Source organism: Watersipora subatra, chromosome 3 (genome assembly GCF_963576615.1).
Source record: "Watersipora subatra chromosome 3, tzWatSuba1.1, whole genome shotgun sequence".
Lineage (NCBI taxonomy): Eukaryota > Metazoa > Bryozoa > Gymnolaemata > Cheilostomatida > Watersiporidae > Watersipora > Watersipora subatra.
This window is the reverse complement of record NC_088710.1, coordinates 72,885,867-72,898,656: the sequence shown is the minus strand read 5'-3', so window position 1 is coordinate 72,898,656 and position 12,790 is coordinate 72,885,867. Positions and strand designations below refer to the sequence as shown.

The window sequence follows — 12,790 nt, the reverse complement described above, 5'->3', positions numbered from 1 at the left end:
GGAAACTAAATCAATATAATGGGAAATAAGATAGTTGTTTGGTTGAAAACAAACGAGAAGAGTCAGTTCTACAAACATGTAGGAGATGGTCTCTTACTAGATTCAGCAAGCGGAACCTCGTAAAGGGAAAGATTCTGATGACCAGATATGAAGAGATTCAATAAATGAAATAAGGACATTATATACGAGCCTAATAGGAAAGGAAGAGAGCATCTCTATGAAGAAGAAAATAGTTTCTCGCATAAAATTTGCTAGGTTGTAGTTTAACGACACAAAGTTGTGACGACTCTCAGCTGATGAACTGAGATATGAGAACTGAAATTTCTTTCATCCTTCTCAAAGTCAGGAGTATTGATGATTGGTTCTACTCAACTGAATGCACAGGCATGACAAGCAAAAATTAGTTCCTCCTTTACAATTATTCATATATCGATCGACTCATGCAAAGGGTGATAGCGTTCTCATATAATTTCCTTATCTGCATTGATCTGAATAGCTTCCTAGTTATTATTTAGATACTGTGGGTTGTGCAGTCTTATGCTCCTTTGCTTTTCAAGAGTGTCAGCAAGCTGAGGCTAATATCACTGATATCACTGATATTACTGTTCTCAGCAGCATTGTAATCTTATTGGTAAGGTGTTTGACTCCAAGATGCTTTGTGGTCAAGCTCAAATGGGGAAATATCATTCATAACTGCATTTCTGTTTATGCAATAATTTGCTTTGGGGGAAACGAGCAGGCATAATGTATTGTCACTTCTTTTTTGTCATTCCTGTATATCTGCACCCAAGGACACCTATGCTTTTTATAGAAGGCTAATGGTTTCGGTAGATTTCGGTGACTCAAGTGGGTTGGTAGAGGGATGCTTGCCTCATGAATATCTTAGTCTCATCAACAAATAGGCAGTTGTGAAAGGATGCCGATTGGTTGGCAATGGTTGCTCTCAAATTGTTGTAAAGAAGTCTGATCCCTGAACCCTAAAGGTGCAAACACATTTGGCGATATTTTGTGCAATACCGTGCTGCATGGCGCTAATCTGCGCTAGAACTCGCTCAGCGAGCTCATGCAGAGCGATAACGCTAGACCAGGGGTAGGGAACCTTTGGCTCTCGAGCCATATGTGGCTCTTTTGATGATTGCATCTGGCTTTTTGATAAATCAGTGGAAAAATAATCCATAATTTGACTGTCAATTTAATTAACGTAATAATACAAATAATGCTGAAATTACAGTAACAATAAACACAATAAAAAATAACGTCCATTTAATAGAAATATATTTTCATTTGCAACTTTTTGATGGGGTGCGCGGAGCAAAGAGTTTCTAGTGCTTTCTGTACTTCGTTCTGTACTCCTACAGAGACCGCACGAGTAATTTTTAGATCAAAAGGTAAACCCTTCGAACCAAAAAATGGCTAAAAGAAAAATTGTTATTCGAACATTGATGTTCAAAATAAGTCCAGTTTTCTTATACTCTAAAATTGCTCAAACATACTATATTTGTTGGTCTTCTTTTTCAATTTTATGTTTTCGAGATTCAAAATATACATATGGCTCTCCTAGAATTAAATTTTGAAACATGTGTGTGTTTTTGGCTTTCTCAGTCAAAAAGGTTTCTGACCCCTGCGCTAGACATTCTCTATCACAACTTTATTGCTAGCAAGATGCATTTTGATTGGTTGGTTTTCCCAGAATGCCGTACAGTAGCAACATTTTGCTATTTTGTTGCGATTGAAACATCATCAGAACGAACACTGAGTAGTTTATAAATTTAATAAAAGCACTCCCAGTCCTATATGACATGATACACAAAAAATAAAAATAAAACAGATGAAAACCAACATTTGGAGTCAATTGTTGCACGGGTTGACCATCATGAGAATGGTAAATATTTAGTATATTGAATATAAAAAACTTTTATGAAGTAAACTATCTATAAAAGTTGTAAAATATTACTGTTAAAAATACAAGAATCGTTTTTTCTTATGTTTTCTTGTTGTGTATAATCTGTATAATAATATGTTGTGTGAAAGTGAGATAGGCCTTATAACGAAAGCGGAAGTCGTTTATGTCATTGCCTAGACGGCGCCATATTGACTTACCTAAATTTATTAACAACTCCGAAGAAACTAATGATATAGAATTTTATTGGCAGTTTGTGAGCTTGCTCACGTTATCGTTTGCTGGTGAGTCACTCAAGTGTTTAGGCACACACCAGCGATTTCTCCGAACTCCTCGTGACAGCCCGCAATAAAATCGCCTAGTGTGTTTGGACCTTAAAACTATCGGTATGCACAGGAATAGTTCATCCTCAATTTCATTGGTCTGCTGTAGTCAAAATAGTGCCAACAGCAATGATAATTAAAGCAGCAGATTGGTCAGCAAACTGACAAATCAACTTAAAAAGGATGAGTTTACAAGACACTTAATAAAATCATGTCTGCTCACAATTGAAAGTTTACAAGACACTTAATAGAATCATGTCTGCTCACAATTGAAAGTTTACAAGACACTTAATAAAATCATGTCTGCTCACAATTGAAAGTTTACAAGACACTTAATAAAATCATGTCTGCTCACAATTGAATGAGCAAGGAAACAAGTTAGTCGTGAATTGCATGTCAACCTTCAACACTAATATTTGATGTTGCAATTGCACATAAACTGTGTATTGACAACAAAGATGTTTAGTAGAATCATATATCCAATATTTTGTTTTTTTTGGTTATGGTTGTGCATTACAGTGTTCATTTTTTTCAGAAAGATTACTTGTTTTGTATTTGTTTTTTATGTACATATAAGAATGATTATTATATATTTTTCTTTCAGAAGATTTTTTTGATGAATATTAATAACAATCAAATTGGATTTTTGTTTCTTTGTGCAGCTCTGCATGATTGTACAGATGCGTAATAATCAGAGCTGTTAGATTAAGCTTTGTATATAAACTCTGTCATGCATATTGAATTGTATACTTGTACATACTGTAATATAGAGCCTAGGTGTAAGTTTATGGATACTTTGCTATTGCCACTACCACTATTGCTCAATTCCTTATTTCGCCGTTATCTTGCTTCACATGTGATGTCACCTTTGTGAAGGTAGTTCCATTGATGCCATTTGATCTAACTCAGACTCCTGACAGCGCTGTCACTTAATCTACTTGAGTGAATGCTCTCTCTCATAAAAATCTAGTTTTTTCTTCTCTTCGGACACATGACCTTCTATTAAGAATGTGCAAGCTTTCTGAATGAAAAGGTAGTGTTAGGGTGACAGAATAAATCTATAAGAATAGTGAGAAATAAATCCCTGTTGATTTTCATCAACAGGGATTTATTTTGGCAATTTATTGCTCTCCCTGTGCACTGTTAGCTAGTTGAAGGATGCTGACTCGTACAAGGCTTTTCAGCTACATACTGTTCCTTTCGAACAGTATGTTCAAACAGTGCAGGAAACGTTTAATAAATTGTTCAAAAACATTAACAGTTGTCCTACAAACTGTTGCTGTGGGCTTTTTTCTATTTGCCTATCTACATGTATATCTCAACCTCATTTGTAGATTAGATCAGTTATTAGTTCCAATACTTATCATACTGCTATCAGACTCTGCTAGCAAAGGGTTAGCTCATATGTCAAGGTTAAAATGCTATGAGTCTTGTCGTAAGTTTGTTACCATGACGTACCTTTGGATTAGCCTTGGTTGCAACATATGTTTGCAGGTTACGTTACCAGAAGGACAAAGGAGAATATAGATTAACGCTAAGCTTTGAAGCGGAGGCAAAGCATTATATTGTTAGCTTTAAGAATAGAATGTATCACATCGAGCAAGGCCCCAATTTTGAGAGTCTCATCGAGGTAGGTACTCTCCGCTGCCATCTTTTATCCATGCGTTTTATTCATATTCCCTTACTATTAATTAATATTTGTCTTCTCCCGCCCGTTTCTGCAATCTACTTTCATTTTTCGGATACTGGAAGAATTTTATCAAGAGCTATCTGTTGTGTGTATAAAGCAATCGTATCGGAAGTTATAGAGGACTCACACATAAGAATACTTTTATTTCAGCTAGTTGATGGATAATTTGTTCTTTACTAAAGGATCTGTCTTTAGGCGAGGCGGACTTCTAAAGCCCTTTTGATGTTTTTTCCTGTGCTCTACACTCATCAGTTCTACCCAATGTTCAATATGAGATTAGTGAACTGTCAGGCTCTAAATGCTTTCTACGGCCAAATGTCAAGAGGAACTCTGCTCAATTTTCATAGATCATTATATTAATGATAGAGCTTGCAGGGTGCAAAATCGATGGCTGTGTTTAGCTGCTAGGAAAGTCTAATTGACTTTTTGTACATACTGGTATTGCGCATACTTGTACTACATGTACAGTCATACCTTGACATACGAGCTTAATGTATTCTGGGACTGAGTTCGCATGTCAATATTCTCGTATCTCAATGCAATATTTCCTAAATAAAATAACTTAATGTTATTTGATCTGCTCTCATACTAAAGAGAACTACTTAAAACAGGATATTAAGATGGACAAACGTTTTTAATTATTATTCACTACCTAGGCCTACAAGTAACAAATATCTATTTAGTGGTCATGCTCTGCAATCAAGATTTTACCTTTGAGGCTGAAGTAGAGGCTAATGGCAGTGTGAGAGAGACTTGACAGCCATGCGTTTGGTACACTACACTTTTGTAATGATATGTAAGCTAACACAGACTTTGAATATAACTTAAATGAATTTGGCTTACTTAATATACATTTAAAGCTAAGTTTCACCTAACATAACGTTAATTTGATTTTGGTCTTGACTTTTTATTATCTGTTTTTGGCTTGGTGCTTTTTGCCTCGCTTTCACTATAAATTTTAGTTGACCTTTTTAAAACTTTTTTCAAACCTATTTGAAGCGGTGCTGTTCTTGAAAACTGTTTCTCGCATACATGGCCATTTAGCAGCCATCGAGAACTGGCTCATATGCTCGTATCTCAAAGGTTTTCGTATCTCAAGGTGGAAACTTGCTCAGTTTTGCTCGTATTTTGATTTTTCTCTGACATTAGCGCACTCGTATGTCGAGACATGACTGTACTCTTGGTACTAGTGTGAAGGGAAGGAGAGCTAGAAATCTTTCTACGAGTAATGACATAAATTTTTTGTATAAAATCATTTTGTGTAATTAATGTTCTATAACCTTTCCATTGAAAGCGTCTCTGGAACCCGTGAACGACCTGTGATGTTGCGGTCAGACGGTATAACGATTGTCTTCCATCCTTGACAACATGGTTGGCTATGAAGTACAAGCCTCGGTGTGTCTAACAGCTTTCTCTTTTGCAGATGGTTGACCACTACCACAACAAGGCTGATGGCCTCCTCTGTCCACTAAAACTGCCTTGTATAAGACCCGGTTACCAGCGTAAGTGTCTTCCTCCCATGCACATCAGTAATACTTTCACCAACCAGTCATATTCCCTTAGGCTTGTCCATCCGTAATACTAGCAGATATCTAGTAAGGAGTCGGAGCTTTGGCTGCATGAATTATGTCACATACTTTTTGTATACCTAATGTCAGTTCAGCTGTTAATGTCATGAATTTCATCAATAGATTTTAACATGCCGGCAGCCATAAATGTCGTTGTCGAGTCATTGTTTCCTTTATGTGTTTTTAGCTCCATTCAGGCAGCTCCAAGGACAGCAGTATAATTCCTCCAATCGTGGCGCATCAGCTACCGTCAGCACAACACGGTCTAATGAGCCACGAGGCAGTAAAGGAAATATTCAACCTCACAAATTCAACAAGGTTAAAGGTAAGCGGTTGAATTTTCTGGTCTGCAAGTAAACATTGTTCATCTCATGTTGATGTCATTCAGGTTGCTGATTATTATGAGTGCCTTTACCTCTGAAGGGAGTCAAATTTCATATCCAAATCTTTACAACAATTCGTGCTGTCAATCTAACATATCAGTATCATAACTTCAGTATCACTTTTGTCTTTCACTTGAACTATTAACCTATCTAAATAAAAAAAAACTTCGAAACATAAAAAGCTGCAGGTTTATGTTTTCTTTAAAGGGAATCGTTGATTGTTTATAGTGAGCTGGGTGAATGCTGATTAATGTTGCAGTTATACATATTCATATTGCTGTTTATAGTGAGCTGAGTGAAAGCTGATCAATGTTACAGTTATACATATTCATATTGCTGTTTATAGTGAGCTGAGTAAATGCTGATCAATGTCACAGTTATACATATTCATATTGCTGTTTATAGTGAGCTGAGTGAATGCTGATCAATGTTGCAGTTATACATATTCATATTGCTGTTTATAGTGAGCTGAGTGAATGCTGATCAATGTTGCAGTTATACATATTCATATTGCTGTTTATAGTGAGCTGAGTGAATGCTGATCAATGTTGCAGTTATGCATATTCATATTGCTGTTTATAGTGAGCTGAGTGAATGCTGATCAATGTTGCAGTTATACATATTCATATTGCTGTTTATAGTGAGCTGAGTGAATGCTGATCAATGTTGCAGTTATACATATTCATATTGCTGTTTATAGTGAGCTGAGTGAATGCTGATCAATGTTGCAGTTATACATATTCATATTGCTGTTTATAGTGAGCTGAGTGAATGCTGATCAATGTTGCAGTTATACATATTCATATTGCTGTTTATAGTGAGCTGAGTGAATGCTGATCAATGTTGCAGTTATACATATTCATATTGCTGTTTATAGTGAGCTGAGTAAATGCTGATCAATGTTGCAGTTATACATATTCATATTGCTGTTTATAGTGAGCTGAGTGAATGCTGATCATTGTCACAGTTATACATATTCATATTGCTGTTTATAGTGAGCTGAGTAAATGCTGATCAATGTTGCAGTTATACATGTTCATATTGCTGTTTATAGTGAGCTGAGTAAATGCTGATCAATGTTGCAGTTATACATATTCATATTGCTGTTTATAGTGAGCTGAGTGAATGCTGATCAATGTTGCAGTTATACATATTCATATTGCTGTTTATAGTGAGCTGAGTGAATGCTGATCAATGTTGCAGTTATACATATTCATATTGCTGTTTATAGTGAGCTGAGTGATTGCTGATCAATGTTACAGTTATACATATTCATATTGCTGTTTATAGTGAGCTGAGTGAATGCTGATCAATGTTGCAGTTATACATATTCATATTGCTGTTTATAGTGAGCTGAGTGATTGCTGATCAATGTTGCAGTTATACATATTCATATTGCTGTTTATAGTGAGCTGAGTGAATGCTGATCAATGTTGCAGTTATACATATTCATATTGCTGTTTATAGTGAGCTGAGTGAATGCTGATCAATGTCACAGTTATACATATTCATATTGCTGTTTATAGTGAGCTGAGTGAATGCTGATCAATGTTGCAGTTATACATATTCATATTGCTGTTTATAGTGAGCTGAGTGAAAGCTGATCAATGTTGCAGTTATACATATTCATATTGCTGTTTATAGTGAGCTGAGTGAAAGCTGATCAATGTTGCAGTTATACATATTCATATTGCTGTTTATAGTGAGCTGAGTGAATGCTGATCAATGTTGCAGTTATACATATTCATATTGCTGTTTATAGTGAGCTGAGTGAATGCTGATCAATGTCGCAGTTATACATATTCATATTGCTGTTTATAGTGAGCTGAGTGAAAGCTGATCAATGTCACAGTTATACATATTCATATTGCTGTTTATAGTGAGCTGAGTGAATGCTGATCAATGTTGCAGTTATACATATTCATATTGCTGTTTATAGTGAGCTGTGTGAATGCCGATCAATGTCGCAGTTATACATATTCATATTGCTGTTTATAGTGAGCTGAGTGAATGCTGATCAATGTTGCAGTTATACATATTCATATTGCTGTTTATAGTGAGCTGAGTGAATGCTCATCAATGTTGCAGTTATACATATTCATATTGCTGTTTATAGTGAGCTGAGTGAATGCTGATCAATGTTGCAGTTATACATATTCATATTGCTGTTTATAGTGAGCTGAGTGAATGCTGATCAATGTTGCAGTTATACATATTCATATTGCTGTTTATAGTGAGCTGAGTGAATGCTGATCAATGTTGCAGTTATACATATTCATATTGCTGTTTATAGTGAGCTGAGTGAATGCCGATCAATGTTGCAGTTATACATATTCATATTGCTGTTTATAGTGAGCTGAGTGAATGCTGATCATTGTCACAGTTATACATATTCATATTGCTGTTTATAGTGAGCTGAGTGAATGCTGATCATTGTCACAGTTATACATATTCATATTGCTGTTTATAGTGAGCTGAGTGAATGCTGATCAATGTCGCAGTTATACATATTCATATTGCTGTTTATAGTGAGCTGAGTAAATGCTGATCAATGTTGCAGTTATACATATTCATAATGCTGTTTATAGTGAGCTGAGTGAATGCTGATCAATGCTGCTGTTATACATATTCATATTGCTGTTTATAGTGAGCTGAGTGAAAGCTGATCAATGTTGCTGTTATACATATTCATATTGCTGTTTATAGTGAGCTAAGTGAATGCCGATCAATGTTGCAGTTATACATATTCATATTGCTGTTTATAGTGAGCTGAGTAAATGCTGATCAATGTCACAGTTATACATATTCATATTGCTGTTTATAGTGAGCTGAGTGAATGCTGATCAATGTTACAGTTATACATATTCAAATTGCTGTTTATAGTGAGCTGAGTGAATGCTGATCAATGTTGCAGTTATACATCTTCATATTGCTGTTTATAGTGAGCTGAGTGAATGCTGATCAATGTCACAGTTATACATATTCATATTGCTGTTTATAGTGAGCTGAGTGAATGCTGATCAATGTTGCAGTTATACATATTCATATTGCTGTTTATAGTGAGCTGAGTGAATGCCGATCAATGTTGCAGTTATACATATTCATATTGCTGTTTATAGTGAGCTGAGTAAATGCTGATCAATGTCACAGTTATACATATTCATATTGCTGTTTATAGTGAGCTGAGTGAATGCTGATCAATGTTACAGTTATACATATTCAAATTGCTGTTTATAGTGAGCTGAGTGAATGCTGATCAATGTTGCAGTTATACATCTTCATATTGCTGTTTATAGTGAGCTGAGTGAATGCTGATCAATGTTGCAGTTATACATATTCATATTGCTGTTTATAGTGAGCTGAGTGAATGCTGATCAATGTTGCAGTTATACATATTCATATTGCTGTTTATAGTGAGCTGAGTGAATGCTAATCAATGTTGCAGTTATACATATTCATATTGCTGTTTATAGTGAGCTGAGTGAAAGCTGATCAATGTTGCAGTTATACATATTCATATTGCTGTTTATAGTGAGCTGAGTGAATGCTGATTAATGTCACAGTTATACATATTCATATTGCTGTTTATAGTGAGCTGAGTGAATGCTGATCAATGTTGCAGTGATACATATTCATATTGCTGTTTATAGTGAGCTGAGTGAATGCTGATCAATGTTGCAGTTATACATCTTCATATTGCTGTTTATAGTGAGCTGAGTGAATGCTGATCAATGTCACAGTTATACATATTCAAATTGCTGTTTATAGTGAGCTGAGTGAATGCTGATCAATGTCACAGTTATACATATTCATATTGCTAGCATAAGGTTATTATTATACTTGTGACTCGTCTAAAGTATAGTTTATCTCGGAAGCCTCGAGCAGGCTATTACAGCTGGTATATGCCTTGCATAAAATTTATTAGCACTGAGGTGAGACGTGCTCAACACTTGGTTAATTAATGATGTTATGTTATTCTCCATGTGATGATAAGGTAAAATTTGTGCCATTGGGTTACGCATAACCGATATTTAGTTGCGTACAACATATTTTGGTGTTTTCAGCATAATGATGACCTTTTGACCTTTAATAAGGATATCCTCAAAGCACGAAAGCAGCGCAGTAATAGGATAACTAACTACAGTCAAACATGGATAACTCGAACTTCACGGGACCGAGCAAAAGTGTTCGAATTATCAGAGCGTTCAAGTTATCAGAGCACTGTCACAAGTCCATGTTTTTACTTATTTATTAGTAGATACATGTACATATACAAACTATAATATAAATCAAAAGCACAAATGACTTGTTTCAAATTAAATGCTTCTAATGTAAAGTTTAAAAAGTTTTTATCAAAAAGTATAGAGATTTTTCTATCACTTGAGATTGGTTTGTTGTTTGAGGTGATGTTATTGCCAGGACGTTTTTTTAGATTGACATTGGCAAAACTTGATCGTTGTTGAAGTGCTCAAAAGAAAAGACATCTTTTTCTTTTGAACGTTTTACCCACGATCAATTTTGCCAATTTTTCTTGAAGTTTATGGAAAGATTACCTTACTTTACCTGGGATTCGTTAAGAGCAACACTCCGAGGCAGTTCAATTAAAAGTTTTACGAGGTTTTACGGTACATTGTATATCACTCACGCTTTTTGAATAAATACTTATTGAATGTACACACGTATTTTGTGTTTAGGTCAAACGATGAATAGATTTTTTAGCTAAGACAACGTATACGTTTAATTACAACATTTTTTAAGACGTTTTAAACATTCAACATTCCGACGTCGATTCAACACGAAATCAACGTCAGAAAACTAGGTATTCATCACGGGCTAGCCGGGTCACGCACTCAAGGATTTTCGCCACGCCATACAAAACAAAAACAACATGCTGTTTTTGTTTTGTATGTGCGTGGCGAAAATCCTTGCGTGTGTGACCCGGCTAGCCCGTGCTATTAATCGTATAGCAGTATAAATCAAATTTCACCAAACCTTTAGAAAAGTCGTTGACAAAAATATTTTGCCGATGGTGGTAATAACGACGCTTATGAATTACGAAAAGATGAGGTTTACCTCTATGGCTTTGAATAAAGTGATTTTCTGAAGCGATAACAACCGTTTCGGTAGCCGTTGGGCAAAAAACAGTTCGAATTAACAGTGTTGAGTTCGAGTTATCTATAGCAATTTATCATTACGTGGGAACGGACTAAAGAAACCGTTCAAATTAACCATGTGTTTGAGCTATCCGTGGGCGAGTTATCCATGTTTGACTGTATTTAAATAATTTTTCATCTGTAACTATGCTTTTCTAAATTAAAATATGTAAGAACACTACTCGCTACCTCAGTGCACTCGCTGTGTGAAAGCACACGCCTATTTTCAGCATGCGAGATTGTGTGTTCTTGTTCCTCTGTTCTTGTGTGCAGTAAAAGTGACTTTTTACCACATTCTACCCCTTTGCTTTACTACTGGGCATGCATGACTAGTTGATGTAGTTTTCTGTAACCTAGCCTTTGACATTGTTGTTATGTCACATGTGAGTGACTTACCCGTACTTGTTCATCGCTGCCGTTTGTTGGTTTGTGTAGAACAGCACAATGGCTTTCTGCCAGCAACTCCTCCGAGGCCAGCAAAATCCTTTGCTTCAGGTAGGCACCGCATGGCTGGTCACCTAGCTGAAGCGGTTTGGGATGAGCCAGAGCTTCCTCGCTCTCGTAAGTTCTTCGTCTGCACCCGTACGCATAGCCAAGGCTTTACATTATCGCGTGGCACAGCCTTTTACCTCTCTCTTTTTTCTAACACCCACTTGTAACCTATGACAGTAGTCAGCTGCTCACTATTAGTGGCTGCTGTCTCTCTAGCAGCACATTTCTAAGCGTGATTGCTGTTGCGTTTGGTGCTTTACCTGTGTATCTAGCTGCTCCGTCTTTTTCATCAACAACTCCCTGGGTTTGCTCTCTCTTATGCTGGTGTCGGTACTCATAGTAGTTTTACCTTTGCTATGTTTCAATTGCTTTAGAAATCCACAACTGATTAAACACAAGTATACCAACAATGTGTTAGCTGTAGCTACATATACACAATTATAGCAGTGCTACGCTACCTGTAGCTACATGTACACAATTATAGCAATGCTACGCTACCTGTAGCTACTTATACACAATTATAGCAATGCTATGCAACTAGTAGTTACATACACACAATTATAGCAACACTATGTTATCAATAGTTACATACACAGATATGTATATAATAACACTGCACTTTATTTATCTCGACATTGTTAAGGTATTTTTATTCATGTCTTTAATATATGTATCAATTAATCTTGACAGATTTGTCTGCTCTTGTCAGCAAACTTTAGTTCAGCAACATTTCATGATCAACAGCTAGCCACTAATCCGATCTTTTAGTTTGGTCATTATTTATGTAGTTTTATATAATTTCAGTTGTTTGATTGGTCCATTTGTCTCAATTAAGTACAAATGACCTGCAAGATTAGCATTTATCATGCTTGACAGGTCAGCCTAGTGTTCCGCTCGAGATTAATGATGAGACACAAAAGATTTACGACTCTGTGCCAACCACAGAGGCCTCATTCAACCTTTCCCTAAAAGACCTTGAACTCAAAGACAAGCTTGGTGCTGGCTGCTTTGGTTCTGTTCTCAAGGGTGTGTATAAACGGGGTGGACAAAACATTCCAGTTGCGGTCAAAACTCTAAAGCTCGATGACGCTGCTGGAAAGGTATGAATTGTGAAAGTTGGTTTCATCTCAGGTATCTTACATTGTGGAAATTTTTCAAAACTAAATCATCGGTTGTTGTGTATGGTCTGTGTATTGTCAGCTGCATGTATTTCATTGTAATAATTGATGAAAAACTGCTGCTTATAATAGGGAAAACCCTTACGTTTAGCACTTCATATTA

General features: G+C 36.0%; 1 protein-coding gene across 2 annotated transcripts in view; it reads left to right on the top strand.

Annotated features, from left to right (window-relative positions):
• The window catches only part of LOC137392272 (tyrosine-protein kinase ZAP-70-like), a 29,838-nt gene that overhangs the window by 13,362 nt on the left and 3,686 nt on the right, over positions 1-12,790 (top strand). Inside the window, exons 6-10 of one of the 2 annotated variants that reach the window (XM_068078942.1) lie at positions 3,718-3,853; positions 5,337-5,415; positions 5,669-5,806; positions 11,453-11,512; positions 12,386-12,609. In XM_068078942.1, the coding sequence (XP_067935043.1) occupies positions 3,718-3,853; positions 5,337-5,415; positions 5,669-5,806; positions 11,453-11,512; positions 12,386-12,609 (637 nt within the window). Of the gene's footprint in view, positions 1-3,717; positions 3,854-5,336; positions 5,416-5,668; positions 5,807-11,452; positions 11,579-12,385; positions 12,610-12,790 lie in introns of both variants that reach the window. The other variant, XM_068078941.1, reaches the window with a different exon arrangement.